Source organism: Malaclemys terrapin, chromosome 1 (genome assembly GCF_027887155.1).
Source record: "Malaclemys terrapin pileata isolate rMalTer1 chromosome 1, rMalTer1.hap1, whole genome shotgun sequence".
Taxonomy (NCBI): Eukaryota; Metazoa; Chordata; order Testudines; family Emydidae; genus Malaclemys; species Malaclemys terrapin.
Genome location: NC_071505.1, coordinates 160,797,350 through 160,819,911, shown reverse-complemented (window position 1 = coordinate 160,819,911; position 22,562 = coordinate 160,797,350). Strand labels below are relative to the sequence as shown.

Genomic DNA, 22,562 nt, shown 5'->3' with positions numbered 1-22,562 from the left:
AGGGCTCCAGTCTGCAGCAGAAGAGGAACTACCCCTCCCCTTTTCTCCAGCATTTTCTCTTCATGGTTCCGGGGACAGCTGGGGTTTAAAAGAAATACTCAGGACCGCAGTGACCAATAGCCGGCCACCAGCATGTTCCCTCCAATAGGAGCTCACAGTGGGCCGGTGTTGCTAGGTAGAACAGAGACCGTTCCCCCTTTTTCCTAATCCTCGTCCTTTCCGAGTCCGGCGTCCAATTAGAGAGCTCTGAGAAGGAGATGGGCGGGACACAAAAAGAAAAAAAGGGGCGGAATTCCGATTACGATAGCCAATCGACAGGAGAAACATTGACTCTAGGATCACTGATTCGCTGTTCCGAATAAATTGACACAGCCAACCTCCAATCCGATTGTCAGGGGCTGCGGAAGGCGGCGCGAAGTTTGAATCGGCGCGAGGAAGCTTGACGAGGAACTGGGGAGCGACGGATGCGCTCGGGGGAAGCGGGGGGCGCGGGGCGCCCCGCCATGGAGGAGCTGGAGGAGAGGCTGCGCCGCAGCAACGCGCGGTTCGTGGACTCGCTGCAGCGGATCATAGAGAAGGTGAGGCGGGGGCGGGGCCTCGTCACCTCCCCCCCGTCGTTATGCCGGGAGTCGCGCGGCCCAGGCTCGCGCGGGGCGGGGGTGTCGCAGAACGACAGGCAAAGTCCAGCCGCTGGCCAGGCCCGGCCCCCCCCTCCCCGAAATCAGCCGCGCTCCGGGGGCGCTTGGGGGTCGGGCGCTCAACGGTGTAAAACTTTAAGCGCTACTTTCCAACGGGTCTGCGCATGAAGTTAGGCTCCTACATGCGTCGTCCGTCACTTAACTAGCCTGGGACTGGGTCACTTGGCAAAGGTGCTGAGGCCCCCCCCCCCCGCCCCCCAGTCCCGCGGAAGCCGGGAGCGCGCACGGGCGTGTCACCCTCGGGAAGTCGGGGGCCCTTTACTCACGGTTGGTTTGGGGAGTTAATTTTAGGAAGCTTGTAGCTCAGGGGTCTTGCATGTGGCAGCGATGTCACTGGTAACAAGCAAGTTATTGCAGCTTCCACGTTGTTGACAGGGAAGGCGGTGGCTCCCGTTTGATCCATCCAGCGCCTTAGAGAGGGAAATTCCCCAAGTATTTTTGTTTGGTCTTCATCTTTATTTATAAACTTTAAAAATATGTATGCAGTATTTTTTAAAAATTCCCTTGATTGTCTTGGTAATAGCATTTAGATCACGATGATGGTAAATGCTTTTTCTCATCTTGCCAGTCCCCTCTAGACTGTATTGCCATACGGGATCAGACCAGTAGGGCCTCTAATCAGATTCTCAGTCTATCAATGGCCAAAACCAGTTACTTCAGAGGAAGGTGGAAGGAGCCCTGTAAAGGACAGTTACGGGATATCTTGTCCATGGTGTACATTTACTTCTAAACACCTGTCAGTTAGTGTTTGGCTTATGCCCTGGAACAGCAGTATTTATAGCCTTTAAAAATGTATTTCATCTGAAGTAAAAGTGGGTATTGTCAGATTGCAGACTTTAAAATACTTTAAAGTAAAAGTCTCTCTCTCTCTGAAACACACACACAATCTAAACAAGCTTATGAAAATCTTTGAACTTTATGTAAAACCTCTGCTGTTAGAAATTTAACCAATAATTTCTGTTAAAATGGTCTGTTTTTTGTTGTTGTTTTTTGTAATAGTACAACTATCCCTTTGAAGATGATATACTTGTCTCTATGGAATCATTGACTTATGATACACCCATTGGTAAGAATTCCTTAAAATAGCATTTTTCAGTTTTTATTTTTTTAGGCCTACTACAGTGTACAGATTTACACAAATAGGACTGGATAATGTATGGGCAAAAATAATTCACTCTGTGGTCCAGATCCTACAAAAACTTCAGTATCTGCTGTAGTTTGCCTGTGGGCATAGTCCCATCGAAGCCATATGTCAAATGCAATGCATGGGTAATTTTTACAGGCTCTGACTCTGTCCATATGTAGCAATGGGTGAAGAGTAAAAGGAAGTTACAATTTTAGTCATTATTTAGACCCAAAAAAAAGTCATTGGGGCTCAAGAGAACAGTGATTAATACTATAGTGAGTTGTAAGGAACAAACATTAGGGTAGAAGAGGAATTTAAAGGAAAGAAAGTAAGTGAGAAAAGAGAATGAAGGGGAGAACCCAGTAGCTGTTATGTAAAAGCTGTTGTGAGTGAATATTTTGCAGTATCTCATTGGATGGAATAGATTGCGTTATTTTAAGAAGACTTTTTCTTCACTGTGAGAGCACATGGTTAATTCACAAAAAGAACAGGAGTACTTGTGGCACCTTAGAGACTAACAAATTTATTTGAGCATTAGCTTTCGTGGGCTACAGCCCACTTCATCGGATGCATGCAGTGGAAAATACAGTAGAAAGATATATATATACATACATATACACACACACAGAGAGAGAACATGAAATAATGGGTGTTACCATACACACTATAAGGAGAGTGATCAGTTAAGGTGAGCTATTATCAGCAGGAGAGAAAAAGAACTGTTTGTAGTGGTAATAAAAATGGCCCATTTCCATCAATTGACAAGATGTGAGGAACTGGGCGGGGTGTGGGGGGGGAGAGAAATAAGCATGGGGAAATAGTTTTACTTTGTGTAATGGCCCATCCACTCCCAGTCTTTATTCAAGCCTAATTTAATGGTGTCCAATTTGCAAATTAATTCCAATTCAGCAGTCTCTCGTTGGAGTCTGTTTTTGAAGATTTTGTTGTTGTAATATTGCGACTTTTAGGTCTGTAATCGAGTGGCCTGCTGATAATAGCTCACCTTAACTGATCACTCTCCTTATAGTGTGTATGTTAACACCCATTGTTTCATGTTCTCTGTGAGTATATATATCTTCCTACTGTATTTTCCACTGGATGCATCCAATGAAGTGGGCTGTAGCCCACGAAAACTTATGCTCAAATAAATTTGTTGGTCTCTAAGGTGCCACAAGTACTCCTGTTCTTTTTGCGGATACAAACTAACACGGCTGCTACTCTGAAACCCGTGGTTAATTCAGTTACTGTACTGAGATTGGGGGAGTACATGTTTTCTCAAGGTCTGATAAAAGTTGTCATCCATCAGAAGGATTGCATGTATATGAGAGATTCTAACCTAAAAGGCTGAGATCTCTCTAAAATGTCATATGGTTTGCAATTTAATAGGCATTGTCGTCTAATGGTTTGAATATGTTACTTGGAGCCAAGAACTGCTCTGCTAGCTTCCTACCTGTCAAATGAGGATTGATACCTAAGGCTAGGTCTACACTACCCGCCTGAATCGGCGGGTAGAAATCGACCTCTCGGGGATCGATTTATCGCGTCCTGTTGGGACGCAACAATCAATCCCCGAATCGGCGCTCTTACTCCACCAGCGGAGGTGGGAGTAAGCGCCGTCAACAGAAAGCCGCAGAAGTCGATTTTGCCGCCGTCCTCACAGCGGGGTAAGTCGGCTGCGATACGTCGAATTCAGCTACGCTATTCACGTAGCTGAATTTGCATATCTTAAATCGACTCCCCCCTGTAGTGTAGATGTACCCTAAGTGCCTTAACAAGGTTAACTTAACTATTGTACACATATGTAAAATGCTACAAAAATACCAACTATTATACAGTCCCAGGTCCAGAATTAGGTTGTCTGTTTTTAAAGGCTTTTACAATCTTAATATGATTAAATATATCTTCAGGAGTTAAGGATTAGTGTTGGATTTTTTGTGTATTTACATTTTTGCCACTTGGAATGTGTGAATTTGCAATGGCTGGTAATGTGTCTGGTTTTTGTAACATCTGTTTACACGTTATAGGAAACACTATATATAGGTCCCAGACCTTCAAAGACTTAAACATCTGAGTTGCTGTACGCTCCACAAAGGCTTGGTGCATTTAATGGGACTACTCACATATAAAGTTAGCTGCTTGCTTAGGTCTTTGTAGGATCAGGGCCATAACATGCAATGGAGATGAGTTATGTTATTAAGGAAACTAACTTTGAATTTACTGACTGTATCCAATTTAATCTCAAACATAGAACTGCATTAAAGACGTCATTTTCATATAAATTGCTGGCCAACACACAGCGTAAATGACCTGCAGGTGTAGTTTGGTTTTGATGGTATTTTCATTGCCTCACACACACTCCTTAATTACAGAAAGATTATTCAACATAGACTTATACTGTAATGTATGCAAAATGTTTGTAGTAATTTGTTTTGTTAAATCTAGGACCACAGCTATGGGGTGATATGTCAGAAAAAAACATTAACGAATGGAAGAAAAAATTACATAAGGTATCTAATAACTCTCTTACATGGTATGATTTCCTTAATTTAACCTTGCTGTTCCAAAGAATATTTGTGGGATACAATCAAAGAGAAATAGTTTTCCATTTCATAGTGACAAATAAGCTCAGCGGCCAAAAAAATATTGCGGAGAGAATACAGTTTGAAGCTCTTTTAACAGTACTCTTGTACCTCTTCAGCATATCACTGTTGACTTTAAAGTATACTTGAGGTAAAATGACAGCAGTTGGCCAAGTTCTGCCCTGGGGTCCCACCTCTAGCGTTATTAACATGCATTGTTTTGTAGAGATTGAAATAAAGGAATTATAATGTCTTTGCAATCTGAGTTGTCTCTAAGGTCATGTCTACACTACCACTTCTGTCTGCAAAATTTAGGTCGCTCAGGGATGTGAAAAAACACCCCCCCTGAATGACATAAGTTTCGCTGACATAAGTGCTAGAGTGCACAGCATTATGTTGATGAGAGATCTTCTCCCACTGACAAAGCTACTGCTGCTCATTGGACATGGTTTAATTATGCCAATGAGAGAATTCTCTCCCACTGGCATAGAGCGGCTACACGAAAGATCTTACAGCGGCACAGATGCATTGGTACAGCTCTGCTGCTGTAAGGTCTCTCGTGTAGACATAGCCTAAGTGTGCACATGCCAGGCTCAATTCTCTTCCTCCCTTATTGTTGTGGAAATTATATTACATGTGTTTCCTTTTTCCGTCTCTTTCTGCTCCACTCCAAAAAACAAATATTGGCCCCCTCAGCAAATATATATTACAAACATTTGTAAGAAACCAAACCTTCAGTCTTCTCCCAAATGGCTGTTCTAAAAAGTGGGCTGTGTGGAGTGTCTTAAAGGTCAACAAATCTGGATTTTTTTGAACTAGGTAGATTAAAGGAAAGAAGAATGAATTTTTAGTCTTGAGGGACCCAAAGGAGAATGCTCTCTCCTTAGCTCTCTGATATACCAAGGTAGCTGCAGCTTGCGTGTCTTTGGTTTCAACAGTTAGCAGTATGGTGTGAGAAAGTAAGGTGGTGCTTCAGGTAAGATGATCCTAGGATAGTCAGTGCTTTGTAGGTCAATAACCTCTTAGACTGCAACCAAAAGCTGTTGAGAATTGAAGTTGAATAGTACTTTACAGAATCAGGGCCCTTATTTACTTTGCTTATTTATTTATAAGTGTCTTGCAAAATAACTTACACTGTTCTAAGGTTCTTCTGACTCTTCTCTTTTTTTGTTTTTAATTGCAGAGGGCCACACAATGTCAAAAAACCACAGGTAAAGGAAAAGTTTTGTATATTTCAACATGTACTGTATTTAATCTCTTCAAAAGCAAAATAAAAATGCCGTATCACCATGTGTGTTGTTTTAGAAATATACATTTGCTTTTAATATGCTATGCAGTATAAGACTGAAGACATCTGCTGTCTTCACCCCAGAAAATATTTTTACAGTGGCACTACTGGACATGTTACTATGCCTTTTTTCAAAAAGCGTGAACTTTTTTTTTTATGAGATTATCATTAGGGCTATCAAGCGATTAAAAAAATGAATCTCGATTAATCGCGCTGTTAATAATAGAATACCATTTATTTAAATATTTTGGATTTTTTTCTACATTTTCAAATATATTGATTTTAATTACAACACAGAATACAAAGTGTACAGTGCTCACTTTATAAGTATTTACACTGTTAAAAAACAAACAAACAAAGAAATAGTATTTTTCAATTCACCTAATACAAGTGCTATAGTGCAATCTCTTAATCATGAAAGTTGAATTTACAAATGTGGAATTATGTACAAAAAAACTGCATTCAAAAATAAAACAATGTAAAATTTTAGAGTCTGCAAGTCCACTCAGTCCTACTTGTTCAGCCAATCACTCAGATAAACAAGTTTGTTTGCATTTGCAGGAGATAATGCTGCCCGCTTCTTGTTTACAATGTCGCTTGAAAGTGAGAACAGGTGTTCTCTATGGCACTGTTGTAGCCGGTGTCACGAGATAAATATTCATATGTCGCTTCATGCTTCAACCACCATTCCAGGGGACATGCGTCCATGCCGATGACTAGTTCTGCTTGATAACAATCCAAAGCAATGCGGACCGACGCATGTTCATTTTCATTATCTGAGTCAGATGCCACCAGCAGAAGGTTGATTTTCGGTAGTTCAGATTCTATAGTTTCCGCATTGGAGTGTTGCTCTTTTAAGACTTCTGAAAGCATGCTCCACACATCGGGTTGAGTGCTGTAGCCATCTTTAGAAATCTCACATTGGCAGCTTCTTTGTGTTTTGTGAAATCTGCAGTGGAAGTGTTCTTAAAATGAACAACATGTGCTGGGTCATCATCCTAGACTGCTATAACATGAAACATATGGCAGAATACAGGTAAAACAGAGCAAGGGACATACAGTTCTCCCCCAAGGAGTTCAGTCACAAATTTAATTAACACATTATTTTTTTAAAGAGCGTCATCAGCATAAACGCATGTCCTCTGGAATGGTGGCCGAAGCATGCAGGGGGATACAAATGTTTAGCATATCTGGCACATAAATATCTTGCAATGCCAGCTACAAAAGCGCCATGCAAATGCCTTTTCTCACTTTCTGGGTGACATTGTAAATAAGAAGAGGGGCCCCATTATCTCCTGTAAATGTAAACAAACTTCTTTGTCTTAGCGATTGGTTGAACAAGAAGTAGACTGAGTGGACTTGTAGGCTCTAAAGTTTTACATTGTTTTGAGTGCAGTTATGTAACAAAACAAAATAATCTACATTAATTGCACTTTCACGACAGAGATTACACTACAGTACTTGTATGAGGTGAATTGAAAAATGCTATTTCTTTTGTTTTGATCATTTTTACAGTACAAATGTTTATAATAAAAAATAATACACACTTTGATTTCAATTACAACACAGAATACACTATATATGAAAATGTAGAGGAACATCCAAAGTATTTAATAAATTTCAATTGGTATTCTATTGTTTAACAGTGCGATTAAAATTGTGATTAATCGCAATTAATTTTTTTTTGGTTAATAGCGTGATTTAACTGCTATTGATCTACAACCCTAATTATTGTATACATTTTTACTATGGGATATTTTTAAAAAGTCCTGTTTTTAAATCTGAACTCTTCAAAGTGCAAATTGTTAGTGAAGGGAGGTCAGACGAATGTTCCAAAAGGTTCAGAAATGTGGATTTAAACAAAGCTTGAAATGAGTGCTTACACGGTAGGTGTGGTTCGTATCATTGCTTATTAAGATTTCCCAACACTTCCTGTTATAAGACCCTGTTTTCAGTTACTTATAGCAACCAAATCTTTCAAGCTCAAATTTTCCATGCTGAATGTTTGCCTCAGGCTGAGTTTTGAAAAATTTCAGCTAAATTATTCAACAGTCGCCACTCTCTGGCTTCCCAGCTCTGAAGACAATGCAGAAGTAAGGATGGCAATACTGTGACACCCCTCCCCCCGCAACTCCCTTTTGGGTCAGGACCCCCCAATTTGAGAAACATTGGTCTCCCTGTGAAATCTGTACGGTATAGAGTAAAAGCACACAGAAGACCCGATTTCACGGGGGGAGACCCAATTTCATGGTCTTTGACTTGTTTTTCATGGCCATGACTTTGGTTGGACCCTAGTCATCCTCATAGAGTGACTGAGCATATTCCAGCTCAGGGCTATGCAGGCTAAGCAGGACACTCCCTCTAATGATTGCTCTGGGCCTAGGTGCTGCTGGGTATTGAAAATCAGAGCTCGGAAGCTTGTCTCTCCTGTGCTCGTAGGGACCCCTTCCCCCAGTTAGCACTCAGACAGCATGGAGGAGGAAGCAGTCTGATTTGAATGCAAAGAGAACAAAAGCTGTTCGGGGGGAAGGTAAGGAGTAAATTAGGACAAATTGGTGAAACTAGCTCTGGAGGGAGTGAGGGAGAGAAGCTGGAATTGAGGATAGTGGGGGTAATGGAGACTAGGACTGGCTGGGCACGGAGATTAAGACTGGGAGGGGGTGGGGGGTGGGGTTCTGGGAACTGGTTGGTGGGGCGGATGGGGTCACTTAGATTGGATGAGGAGCTGAAGGGGAGCAGGGACACTGGGACAGGCTGGTCTAAGAGACAGTCACTAAGAAACAGTGGGGGAAAAGAATAGGGGTGTGGTGGGAAGAGAGAGTTAGCTTGTATGAGGAGCATGAGGAGGGAGACTAGCGCTAGGTCTACACTACCCGCCTGAATCGGCGAGTAGAAATCGATCTCTCGGGGATCGAATTATCGCATCTCGTCGGGACGCAACAATCGATCCCCAAATCGACGCTCTTACTCCACCAGCGGAGGTGGGAGTAAGCGCCGTCGACGGGGAGCCGCGGAGGTCGATTTTGCCGCTGTCCTTACAGCGGGGTAAGTCGGCTCCGATAGGTCGAATTCAGCTGAATTCGACCTAATCTTAAATCGACACCCCCCATCCCCCCCTCCCCCGGTAGTAAAGACCTGCCCTAGGACTGACGGGGCAAGAAGAGTGGGACTAGGATGTGAAGCCTTAGGGGTGGAGACTTGGACTGGATAGGCAAGGAGAAAGGGCCTGGGACAAGGAGCCACAGGTGGGGAAGAGACAGGGCTGGAATAGACAGGTTGGGAAGGGGTCAAACTTGGGGGGGAAGGGAGGGAAAGGGGAAATGTGTTGTATTTTGTGTTGAAATTGAAATTAATATATTTGAAAATGTAGAAAACATCCAAAAATCTTTTAATAAATGGTATTCTGTTATTATTTAAGTGCAATTAATCATGCAATTGATTTTTGTAATTGCATGATTAATCATGATTAATTTTTTTAATCGTTTGACAGCCCTAATACAAATACATAAACAAAGAGAAAAACTGGAAAATTTATTTTTTTGCCTCAGAACAAAAGCAGAGAAACATCCATGCTGTCCATCCATTTTTGATAACAAATATAAAGTATTTCTTGCTTAGGAGGACTTAAGACTAGCATAACTAAATTCAAAAATACTTCTGCTATAGGGCTTACTTTAATAAAATGGAAAAAAAACAAACAGAAGGTGTGAAGTGTTTTTTCTTCTACATGGCCTTGCATACAATAAAGAAGATGAGATTTAAAAGTAGTTCAAATCAAGCCTTTAGAATACTAAAAAACAAAACAAAAAAACCCCTCAAACCCAACAAATAAATTTATTTGGCATTAATTCCAATGCCATTAGCACATAGCAGGGCTAGGGTCAAATCCTTTGCTTAACGCGAAGACTTCCCAGTGCAGAGACATTAAACACTATCTTTTGAAGTCTTTGGAGGCTGTTCCAGTGTCTGAATTTCATTCCACTACCTAAGAATATGTTTTAGTTACCATTCTTTCCCCTCCCCCCGTCAACATATACATGTAGTATTATAAAATTAGAGAGTTAAGAGGTGTGATCAAATGACTTCAGTGGTCTTTGGATCAAGCCTACAGTTAACATACTAGAAACCTTTCTTCAGGGAGAATTTCTGTTACACCATCTGATTTATGAATACTGCTCTTGTGCTCACACTTGAGCCATATAAACAGTGTAACTACATCAGTTGAACTTGATAGTAAAGGACAAGTGTTACATTTAAAGAAAAAGGCCCTCAACCCTAAAAGATAGTTGACCCCAACATCCTTTTGTTGTGCTATCTACATTCATTCCCCATTCAAGAGTCCACCTTTAACCCAGTCTAACAATACATTAACAAAGAAAAACCTAACCAAACCAAAACCACCCCTATGTTCAAAGAACATTCAGGATGCAAAGACAAGTATCAGTAGTTGGAAAAAAATAATCACGATTAATCGCACTGTTAAACAATAATAGAATACCATTAATTTTAATTTTTTTGGATGTTTTCTACATTTTCAAATTATATTAATTTCAATTTCAACACAATACAAAGTGTACAGTGGGGGTAAGAGGACCAAGGAAGGAATGTGTTAAACTCCTGGCAGGATGATATTTCTGTGGTGTTTAACATATAGTCCAAATTTTTTCTTACTTAAATGAAGGGGATGTTTTGTTCCAGTTTCAAACAAACAAAAAACCCCTCTGTGATGTTTAATGGATTTTGCTCTATAGGGACAAAAGCAGAAATTTGGTTGATCTGACTACCCTTGTTGCTTCCCAATAGCACAGTTAAGTTGGGGGTAATGTAACCCTGAATCAGCATTTTAAAAATAAAATATATTGCTAAAAGATATTTGCAATGCACTGTAGATGTACGTCGTGTTCACAAAGTGAGCAAGATGTGATCCCTGACCCAAAGAATTTATAAGCTAAGGTCCTGATCCTGCAAACATCATAAACTCATGTGCTTAACTTTATGCATGCGAGTAATCCCATCCTCGTCTTGTTTGGTCCTCCTACCCTTATCATTCCATATGCATTTCTCTAAGGCCTCATCCTGCAAACTGCTAGGCATGAAATTAATCCCACTAACTTCAGTGGGACTACTTGTATGTGTAAAATTGAACACAATGAATAAATATTTGCAGGATCCCCATATGCCTAATTTAAGAAGCCAAAAGGTTTTTCCCTATCATAATAAATATAAATAATGCTTTGATCTTTGACTAACCTCAGTTTATCTAGAAACAGACTTGAAGCAGTTAAAGCAAAAGCAACAAATTTTTCCTTCTGCAGGAACTTTTTTTTTTCTATGTCAAACATGGATGGGTAGCTTTAGACTGTCTGGTTATACATATATTTTTATTATACATAATGTTTCCATTTTTTGCAGACCAATTGCATCACATGTGTTCTGTCATGAGAAGACATAAGAACTACAGTTTTAGTACCAGCAGATTAGGAAGATTTAGGTACAGAACTTTTATTAGGTATCCTTAGTTCTAGAGAGGAGAATCAAATTCTTGCTAATAGTGTAATAATATAAAACTGAGTTAATTACTCCTTTTCCCCTGCCTCTTGTGCACATCAAAAGCATGTCCCATGTATAGATATTAGAGGCTGTACTACTATTGAGAAACTAGATCCTGTTTTCCAATAAAACAAGGAGTTATCCTTGTTTAAGATGCCTATTAGTATTATTTAATTCTGTTTCCAAAGCCAAAGGCTTTTTCTTCATATTTTCAGATTTCTTCTCAACTACTTCAAATCAGTTTTCAGTCTGAGAAATTTTATTAAGGATAGTATCTAGTTTAGTATATCAAGAATCAAGTTACCCTTCAAGAGTATTCACAGCTCTAAATACAAATTAAACAAAGTTGGCATCAGATGTAATCACCGGTTTTAAGGAAATTTAATTATTCTTTTTTTAATCAGCTAGGCTGAGTGCCTCTGGTGCACTAATAAGCTAAGGGAGAAGATGGCGGGGACTGAAGCACAAAGTAAAATCTTTCACTGGATTCTTAAAGGAGAAAAAAGCATGGAGCACATTTTAGACTCTTTTTATAATCACAGATGCTGTTAAGGTCTTTACATTTGTTTTGCTTCTTATGAACGAAAAATAAAATTAAAATATAAGGATGGAGACAAGTGCCCACTTAAGCCAAGGAGGGCAAGCACCATTTGTAAAGGAAGAAACTGTTCTAAGATGGGCTGCCCAAAATATACCAGAAAGCTATGAAGCACTTAAAGCAGCTCCTGAAGTAGCGGGTGGGGAAAAAAACCAAACTTCCCTGCTACCCCCTTCAAAATACACAGAAAATTGCCTCCCCTATTCCTCTTCCTCTTCCTCTTCTCTCATGACTCTCAAAGACAGTACCAGGGAATGTAGGCAGAGGATATCCACCTTCTGGTGTCACTTGAGGGAGCACCCGGGAAGAGTATAGGAGCTCACACTGATGTGTGCATGTGGAGGTGTCGTCCCTGGTTCAGTCGTGGCACATTTGATAGTTGTAAGATGGTACTGGTGAAGCAGTCCAGGAAGGGTCAGATCTGGGAACACCAGCAGAGCTATTTTGTGTAAATAGTGTTCATTTAATGCAGTGCTGTGTTTGAGGCAGGTATCTGGAGCAGGCAAAATAAAAGTTACTTGAAACTAGACAAATGTATATTTATGATTCTCTATTTTTCCTTATATATTACTAAAAAATGTAGCTCTAGTCTAAATCATCTCCTTCCTTGCTTCCTAGCACATTTTTGGGCACTGTGTAAATAATCCACACAAAGAATACAGAAGAAGGCATGCTCCATCTCATTAGAACATTATAAATGGTTCTAACAGTATTTGCAACTCGTAATCAGTAATTACTAGTTGTAAATAGTATATATATTTATCTACCTAAAAGAGCAAATTAATGACTCTAGTGTAAGCCTTGTAAATCTTTTTGTTTAAAAGAGAAATTCTTATGCTTTGAATGTAATTTCCAGTATCTACGGCATGCATTTTTTTTTTGATGTGTACAACTTTAAAAAATTGAGTAAAAATGTTCAGGAACCAATGCTTATGGGAAAGCTTCATAGCTAGAAGGGATTATGCAGAAGTCCAGAACTATTGGATGACTTCTAGAGGTATAAAGGGCAGTTTAGCACCCAACTATACTTGTTCCCCTGAAAATCTCTCCCCCTAACATTTAAGAATGTTAATCATTCGTTTTGGGCAACTTGTATATTTTAAAGGCAAATATTACTTGTACTGTATAGAAATAGGCTCTGATCCTGCAAACACTTAAGTGTGTGTTTGTGTTTGTATAACTTGATTTGTGTGTAGTCCCAATGAGGTTAATAGAACTACCCCCATAAATAAAGTTAAGACAGTTGCTTAAGTATTGTAAGGTTGGGTCCCTAGAGATTAGCAGTGTTTTACAAATAGTTTGCAGTTGTCTATTAGAGAGGTTTTTGAGTATCTGTCTAAAAGCATTGGGCGAGATCTACAGCTGATCTAATGAACATAGCTTCATTGACTTCAGTTACACTATGCCAATTCATATTGGGTGAAAATCTGACGTGGTGGGTCATTCTTCCTTTCTTTCATTCCTTTGTATGTGTGCTGAATTTGTTACACCTTTCTGGAGTTTACTTATTTAGAAAATACTTTAATTATAAATATTTACGTCTAAATGAGGAATTAGTTAAATCAGTTTTTGGATGCAAATCTAACACTCATTTGCAATATGTCACATTCTAAAAGAGATGTCTTTTTTTCATACCTTCTAATTAAGAAACACGAAAGCAATGGATCTCTGATTTTGAAGATGAAGATTTAAAAGTACCTCAGGTATGGACACCATAAAGTTTTCTGGCAAATGTGAATGTGTTAGACATTAATGTATGACATGTAAATATAATTACTATGTTTTTCTTCCTGCAGGATTCTGTATGATTTTTATAAGAGCCTAAATTAAAATAAAAGTGTGAATTATTGAATTAAATTTCCATGCTGTTTAATACAGATCCTCATTTTTTCAAAAAGGTTGTATGTTTTCTTCCTTGGCTTCTACAGTATTCCACTTTGGTTCAGACATTGTATATTTGAATTTTTGCAAAGTGTTTGCAACAGTGCATCTCCTTCAAGAATTGTCCATATAGCTCCTCAGCTGTTGAATGCAAATGCTTTCTTTGTGGCCAGTTACATCCTTTTAGAAGAGCTCTTACTGTTAGTATGTGCATGATCCTTCATGGGTTGAAACAGAATTTATTCTCATAGTTACTGTGATCATCTAATTTACTTTTCCTATCTTTAAAGCAATGGAGCAACTCGCTGTGATCTGCAGTTGTTATGGGTTTTGTGCCTTACCATACCCTTATCAGCTGTATCCCCCATCTTCCATCAAGATGAGTTTGAGGCTTCATTTTATCTGTGCTGGAGCACAATGGTTTCTAATTGCATTACTTGGTGCAATGGAGTCCAGATTATGTCAAACTCTGATCTAATGTGCCCTTGCATTTGGTGCACCCCATGTCATACATAAGTTCAACTAAACTGTACTACTTAGGTGTCTAGCCCTGATGTAACTGGGCCTCAAGTTTTTTAGTAAATGTTCACAGTTTAACAGAAGGGCTGCAGGGGCTCCCTGCGCAGCTGCAGGGCCAATGACATTGCAGGCACAAGTTGCAGGGAAGTCTGCGGTCTTGATGGGGAATGAGCAGAGACCCCCCCAAGACCACGGGAAGGAGAGCGAGCCCCTGACTGCAAGGAGGCCACCCTGCTGCTGAATAGCTCCTCCTCAGGGATGGCCCCCTCACTCCCAGCTGGTGAATGAGTGAGTGGGACTGTAACAGCAGGGCTGCAGAGAATTTCCTGTGGGGCTGGGATACTGGACCCTATGGGCATAAGGTGTGTGGGAGACTTCATTTGCTAACTGCAATGGATGGATATGTTTTTCACCATTTCTGTGTATCAGATGACATCAGTGTTTACTAATGACTGAATCCTGCTAAGCTTAAGTTATCTGGAAGGCTGAGGCTTTTATGGGTAGGGTGAAGCAGGAAAGCCAGTGAGCAGTATGGTCCTTAGAGCAGTTATCATCTTTTTCTCTGGTTATAGCTCTCAACAATCTTGGGAAATTATATTTAGACCTTGGTATTGGTCACCATTGTTCTAAAGTGGGGTGGGAGTTTTTTAAGCCTGTTCCTATTGTTTTTAAAAGTGTACTATAATCTTCTTTCCTCTTCTACTGCACATATTGACAGTTGTATTTTTATTTCACTTTTTATAGAGAAATGCATGTTGTTTATATGAAAGGCTGTATAGAAATAGTCTTTTGTATTATGTCTTCTATAACTATCTTTGTCCATCATGTGATTATCTCCTCCCTACTGTGCTGTGGATCTATGAACATCCACTGAATCCCAGCCTCTGTTTTAAATTAATCTAAAATGAAAGAGCTATTTCTTGTGGGCTTTAAAACCTACAGATGGGGTGGTTGTTGTTTTTTCCAATTGAAGACAGGTTTTTTTTTTTTTAACCTTACTTATGTTTAAGGTGTTTTCAGTTGTAAACTCTACGGGCTTTTTAAGGGTTAGTTGCTTTGGGGACTTGCTCCTTTTCAGGATCAAATGTGAAACAGTACCTGAAATTCAGTATGGCAGGCTTCATGGGTTTGTTGCACCCTTTAAGTAATGATGTTGTTTTTCTAGTTATTTGTTTCAAGTTCCTGAAAGTTTTTTGTCTGTCTGCATTTTGCTGTTGTCTTCAGTCCAAAGTGCATTTTTGAATTAGGTAGAAAAATAGTGTTTAGATTTGTTTTATCAGAGTTCTTTAAGAACCTCGTTGCAAGATGTCAATTGAAAACATGTAGAAAAAGCTATTTGTCTGTATCCGTACCTTTGCATTGAATTGTAAAAAGTTACTAAAAAATTGATTCTGAAATTTTCTCTACTGAAACCTTTTTCGTAAACCGTTAAGAGCCTCATCTGCATACATTGTGATTTATTGCTATTGACTCAGATTATTTCATTGGGTGCAGGATCAAACCCCTACATTCTGGGGAATATTAATATAGTGTTAAGAAAACCAGTTGCAGATAACCAGTCCCTTTCTTTGTGTAAGTAGAAAACTTCATTTGACTCTCTCTATAATGTCATAGTATCTGCAGTAAAGTAAGTTAATCAGTCTTGCAAATTTCTGTTTTCCTGTGGCACGCAACTGTAATTGACAGGAAAATAAGATCTCTGTTCTTTTCATTATCCTTCTCATAATAGAGGATGAGGGAATAAACTTTTTTTCTTAGCTGGTAAACTTCCATGACCATTTTGCAAGGCAGCCTTCATATAAACACTTTAAAAAGCCTTTGTAGTTAAGTAACCTCAAGTGTGGTACTACTTTGAAACTAGGTGGTTCTGCTCTTGATTCTACTCCAAGAATAACATTGTGATGTTGAAGATTTGTTGTCTCTGCATGACACCAGATGAAATGTACTCAGTTTATAAGTATATGTTTTTTTTCCCTAATTGTCAGGTCTACAAACTCAACATGGAATCTGAAGCTCAAACTGGATTTTTTTTTTTTTTTTTTTTTGGCTCATAGATTACCTACAGTAAAGATACAGCAATCAAAATTCTTTTAGCTATTCTATTAAACTAATCTATCTGATCCCCATCACTATATCATTGTTGAGCTGTTATATTGTTCCCCTGAAAATCTCTCCCCCTAACATTTAAGAATGTTAATCATTCATTTTGGGCAACTTGTATATTTTAGTGTACATTTTAAAGGCAAATAAAAAAACCGAGTACACACTAGCTTCCTTTCACTGTTATGTTGGCTCTCCGTGAATAAAAGGAGTAAAAAGTAGTAAAAACCTGAGTATTCAGCTGAGAGTCAAGAACAGGCTTTAGGAGCAGTTTTGTTGATTAAGATGCCATTTTGACATAGTCATTTTCACAAGAGAATTGGGCTTTCCAGCAGTAACAGTGGAACTAATGGCAAAGGGAATTTGAGTAGTCCAGATTATTAGAGCTAAACTGCTACTAGTTTTTGTGACTTTGTTCATGTGTGTTTTTATTTTAAGGAACCTGCTAGGAAATCCTTTATAGACTCCTATGAAGAGATTCAAGTTGCTGACACAGGTAAGATTTCAATAAAGTTATTATACTTGCCATTAGTATTTATTAATTTAAAATGCATGGAAGTCCTGCTAGTTGCCATTTTTCCAAAATAATTAAAATGATGGGTTTAATCTGGGTCTGCTTTTTACACTCTTATTATGTTATAGCTGAAGTATTGACTAGGGACCATATGAGACATTGCTAATGCTGACCAGTGCAATATTCGTGTTCTTGATTAGACTCCAGCACAGAAGTGACTGGTATGGCAGACAAGAAGAGCTCTGTGTAAGCTCAAAAGCTTGTGTCTCTCTCACCAACAGAAGTTGGTCCAATAAAAGATATTACCTTACCCACATTGTCTCTCTAAGTCTGAAATAGGTTCATTTGCATCCTTTTGCCATTTCTATAAATCAAAAGGGGGAGAACGAATGAAAACTTGTACTGCAAAGTAGAGATGAGTGGTTTATTATTATTTTTTTGTTTGGTTTGTGTGTATCACCATAGTGCCTAAGAGGTTTGTACCAGAAAGGCATGGGGATTAATTTTAATGGACATGCAAGTGAAGTCATTGAACTGAACCATCATGATGTGTCTGCAAGAGAGACCAGGACTCCTGCAACTGTTGTCACAGTCTCCATTTCAAACTTTTGAAAATGTTTTGTATTCCTGACTGACTTATTAATTGATCATGACACTTTTATGAATACTGTTGTCTTCAAATAGCTGTGTTCTGAATGGCACAACTTGTATACTTCAGATGAGATTTTTTTCTATCTGTAAGAGTAAGATTTGTCCCTTTGAGTAAGGTAATGGTTGGTAATGTTCTACTTATAACTCATATCCCAGTGCAGCGGTCTGATTAGTTGGTACATAATCTCTTTGGTATAATTATTGAAAATGAAACTTCTCCATAAGTAGGGTCTTATCAAATTCATGGTCCATTTTGGTCAATTTCACGGTCATAGGTTTTTAAAAATCATACATTTCATGGTTTCAGCTATTCAAATCTGAAATTTCACAGTGTTGTAATTGTAGGGTCCTGACCCAAAATGTAGTTGTGTGTGGTGAGGGAGTCGCGAGGTTATTGTAGGGAGGGTTGTGGTACTGCTACCCTTACTTCTGTACTGCTGCTGGTGGCACTGCTGTCTTCAGAGCAGGGCAGCTGGAGAGTGGTAGCTGCTGGCCAGGAGCCCAGCTCTGAAGGCAGAGCTGGGCCCTCAGTCAGCAGCCACGACTCTCTGGCCGCCCAGCTCTGAAGGCAGCAGCTCAGAAGTAAGGGTGGCATGGTATGGTATTACCATCCTTACTTCTGTGCTGCTGGTGGGGCACTGCCTTCAGAACTGGGCGCCTGGTCACCAGCTGCTGCTCTCCTGCCACCCAGCTTTGACGGGAGCGCAGAAGTAAGGGTGGCAAAATCGTGTGCCCCCACCCCTAAAAGGGCCCCCAATTTGAGAAACACTGGTCTCCCCTGTGAAATCTGTATAGTATAGGGTAAAATCACACAAAAGACAGTATTCACGGGGGGGAGACCAGATTTCATAGTCCATGAAGCATTTTTCATGTCCGTGAATTTGGTAGGGCCCTATCCATAAGCATGTCATCGCACATCTCTTAAAATGCCCCTCTGCATTTATCTATCAACGGAAAACAACTATTTCAAGATGAGACATTTCTGACAATTAAACGGACAGTCACATTAGTTTTTTAAATGTCCTTATCTCTCTCCTCAGCATATTTGTACTCATGGGATCTTATGGCTACTGTAGCTCAGATGGTGGAAACTTCTTCTAGCAAGGCCTGTTAAAGCATTCATGCCGCCTCCTACTCATTTGCGTTCTCTAATGTGTTCTGAGAGCAAGGCTTTAAAAGGGGGCATGGCACCTCTGCAGACTCAGTTCCTTCCAACTGCAGCATCAGATGGATGTAAACCTTCATTAATCTAGATCCTTCACTTAGATGATTATAGTGCTTTAGCTTTGTGTAGTTTACTGCTTTATAGTTGGTGTTAGTCTTGGCTTAAGTTTGTGATTTAAGGCAAGTTTTGTTCTTATTGAACTTTATAGAGACTTTGGTTCTGACTACTGGTTCCATGGTGTATCCAAAGGCAAAGATACTTGGCTTTAAAGCGTCTAGTAGTCTTCCTGGCATCGGATGTCCATACTAAATGATTGGTATGTCGTGGTGAGAGTCATTCTTCTTCAGAATACTTTGTCTGCAGTACGCTTACCCTGAGAGCATGCAAGGAGTGCAACAGCAGACTAAGACCTATTGCTTCAAAAAGCTTTAATAGCTAAGCTTCTCAGATCCGACACCACAAAGGGATCTGATGATAATGCAAAACGACCAGTATTGATGCTGGAAAGTTTTGGCTCTCAGAAGACCACAATGCAAAAAACACTGGGTTCAGCCCTGGGATCCAGTGACAAAACTGCTTTGCAGTTGGCTCCTAAATCACCAGATTCAACTTTGAAGCTCTTACTTCACAGCCCTGTGTGAGAGGCACAGACAGGGAAACTGTCTGTCTTGGTTCCAAAGAAGGTAGTATGGGACAAAAAGACTTCTGTTACCAGGACTAACCGAGGGAGAGAGAGACCCACACTCCTCAGATCCATTTGAGCAGGATCATAGAATAATGGATCCCAAATCAAAAGCTAGGTTTTCAAATGGGCAGGGTGGATTTGATTTAAATCAAATTGATTTAAATAATTTAAATCGCTAGTCAGGGAGACTCAATTTACTCATGGTTTTCTACATAAAAGGGCATTCTTGTTGGTTGTTATAACCTTAATACATATTCTTCACAACTCAGAGATAGATGTAGGTTTCATTTTTAGAAGGTACACACTATACATTTTTAAACCATGATTTATTTTGAAAACTTTTCAGATTAGTTTTACAGCTATATCAGAAAATGAATGATTGTTTGGTTATTTCATTTACCAAAGTTAATTGAAGCAGATATTTATGAAGTCATTGGGTGGTGAACTAGCTCCAATTCAACAGGTTAATCATTAATATTTGGAGGATTTTCTTGCCATGCTGTATTAGGAGGAGAACATCACCAGACAGACATTTAAATTGTTTTATTTAACTAAAACAACGTTATGTATATATAATGTTTTAACAAAACAAGTATATGTCCTTCGCTTCGTACATTTATCTCCAGACATCTTTTCCTTGTCCAGACCTATTCCACCCCCAACAATCTTTCTATTCATTGGACTTTTTGAAACTTTTCACTTTTAGAGAGAGGTAAGCAATTGACTCTGTGTACACAAATTTGCAGAGGGACAATAGAGTTGAGGTCTTATTTCTCACCTCTACATATTATTTATTTACTTATTTAAAAACATTTTTGCTGTTAACAAGCATGTTACCTCTGGAGACACTAATCCACAGTTTGAGAACTGTAAAACTAAGCATCTCTGATGGTATCTTCTAGACTGAGCACTGAGTCCCATTGGGTAGATAGAAGGATTAACCTAAATAATCTCTACAGACGCCTGTCAAACCCCATAAGATTGGGTCCCTAATCCATAAACTATTGGAACTCATTTACAAAACTTTTCTTAACATTACATGAATATATTGTCTCATACTATAGAATTAGAATTTATAATTCCATGATGAGATATCTTTGAGCTATTATTTATCTTAATTAAAACTATCTTTAGATAGGTTTTCTCCTCAAAAAGCATTTTATCAAAAAAATCTGATTTTAAAAAACAAAACAAAAAATCATTGATTTTTATCCACCCTGCAAATCGGTATATCTAAGGATCCTCCAGCTCAGAGGATTGCATTGGATCTAAAGAAAGTTCCGGAAGTGGTGATAGCTTCATCACCAGTACTTTTAGCTTCTTCTGTCATGGTTTTAGATCAAGTGCATCACATAGGTTCACAGTCAGATTTCCCGGATCTGCAAGTTACATTGCCTAGAAGGGAAGTGGGGGGGAAAAAGTTCTTGCACGTCTCACAACTCTCCACCTGAGAAAGCAAGGTTAGAAGACTTGTTTGATGTTCCCTGAACAGGGTATTGAGTGTCCATGAGTGGGAATATGCAGAGGACATTTGAAGGAAGAAAAACAGAGTTTACTTACCTCTAACCGGAGTTGTTTGAGATGGACTCTGCATATACACGCTCCTTGCCAACCTTCCTGTCCTCTTCAGAGTCCTAATGAAATATTGACTGAGGAAACCGTGGAAGGAATTAAGGCTGCAGAGGTCACCATGTCCCCTTTAATAGTCTTGCCCTTGGAACATTTGGGAATAAACAGTGGGGTGGAAGGGCATGTGAGCTCTCTAACAGTCACTCCTGTGAGAAAGTTCCACCATTTGAGTTACACTGTCCAGCACATCCCATGAGTGTGGATATATATAGTCCATCTCAAAGAGCTCTGGTTACGCCATTTTTCAAAAGTGACTTACGTGCTTCAGAGCCCACTGACTTTCAATGAGATTTAAATTAAAAATATAACACAGGAACGTATTTCTTCAGGATTTTGTAAAAATGTATTTTTTTCAAGATATAATTTTTTGGGCAGTTTGGTCTTCACAATGTCAGTTTAAAATAATTCACAGAAATACAAATTTATTACATTGGTTTTGGATGAATTGGAATTTACTTAGTGTTTAACTTCAAATTGTAGATACAGAAAGCGAAGCTGATTTGGTTTCGATTAGAAGAAAATTTGAAAATGTTAACCTCAAGGTAAAAACAATTCTGCTTTATACCTTTTGCATTCACTTTAAGAGGCTGGATTTTTTAATTTAAAATATTTTCATGTGGATTTTCTGTAGGTGACAAGTTCTGGACTGACAGCCACAAACTCTTAATTCCTGTTCATCCACAGGTCAATTACAGCACGGCCAACAGCAAGCACTGAACTAATACAACTTTCTCCTATTGTTCTCCACTGTGTTGCCTATACACCTCTTTGGTGCTAGTGACCAACTGTAGATGTGGGAGGGAGATTCATTTTCCATCCTTGTTCAGACCTGAGACTGTTTACAAGGGTATTGATTGATTAATATTACAGGTTTGTCACATCTTACGCGCATTTAACATGCGCAATTTCAACTTTACGCGGTCGGCAAAAACAAAATAAAAAAAAGAGAAAAATAACAATTTTAATACTATACCTGTAGTGCAGGCGATTTTGCCTGCCATTGAACTTAATGGAATTTTGGCTATACACGGTTTTCGCTTTACGCGCTAACCACGGAATGGAACCCCTGCGTAAGATGAGACAGACCTGTATTAAACACTTTCAGTGATCAGGACTGATACAAACGAAGCCATTTCATATAAGCTGTTGTTTAGGGTTTCTAGTTCCAGAGAAGACTGCAAAGAATTTCAGAGAGACCTAAACAAGCAATATGATGTCAAATTAAGTTCAGTGTTGATAAACGTAAAGTAATATACATTAGATGGGGTGGGGGGAATTGAACTATTCAGAACATTTTACAGGTTTCTGAAGTTATTGTTGACTCAGGAAAGGGACAGGAGTGTCAGACAGCTCAGTGAAGACTTCAGGTCAATGCACAACAGCAGTCCAAACAGGAAATGATGTTAAGATACATAAGGAGTGAGATGGAGAATATAAATAAATGGTGTGTCCTCATCTGAAATATTGTATGCAGTACTGATCACTGGTATCTCTAAAAGGATATTGCAGAATTAGTGAGTTCAGAGATTGGCAACGAAAGGATGTTGCAGAATTAGTGGGTTCAGATCAAGGGCATGAA

The 22,562-nt window shown here is 39.2% G+C and overlaps 1 protein-coding gene across 2 annotated transcripts in view; it reads left to right on the top strand.

Moving 5' to 3' along the window:
• Positions 1-424: 424 nt before the first annotated feature.
• The window catches only part of HJURP (Holliday junction recognition protein), a 41,482-nt gene continuing 19,344 nt past the window's right edge, over positions 425-22,562 (top strand). Inside the window, exons 1-7 of one of the 2 annotated variants that reach the window (XM_054045604.1) lie at positions 425-578; positions 1,698-1,764; positions 4,267-4,331; positions 5,587-5,614; positions 13,487-13,542; positions 16,778-16,835; positions 21,464-21,525. In XM_054045604.1, the coding sequence (XP_053901579.1) occupies positions 465-578; positions 1,698-1,764; positions 4,267-4,331; positions 5,587-5,614; positions 13,487-13,542; positions 16,778-16,835; positions 21,464-21,525 (450 nt within the window). In that variant the 5' untranslated portion in view covers positions 425-464. Of the gene's footprint in view, positions 579-1,697; positions 1,765-4,266; positions 4,332-5,586; positions 5,615-13,486; positions 13,543-16,777; positions 16,836-18,899; positions 18,986-21,463; positions 21,526-22,562 lie in introns of those variants that run through there. The other variant, XM_054045609.1, reaches the window with a different exon arrangement.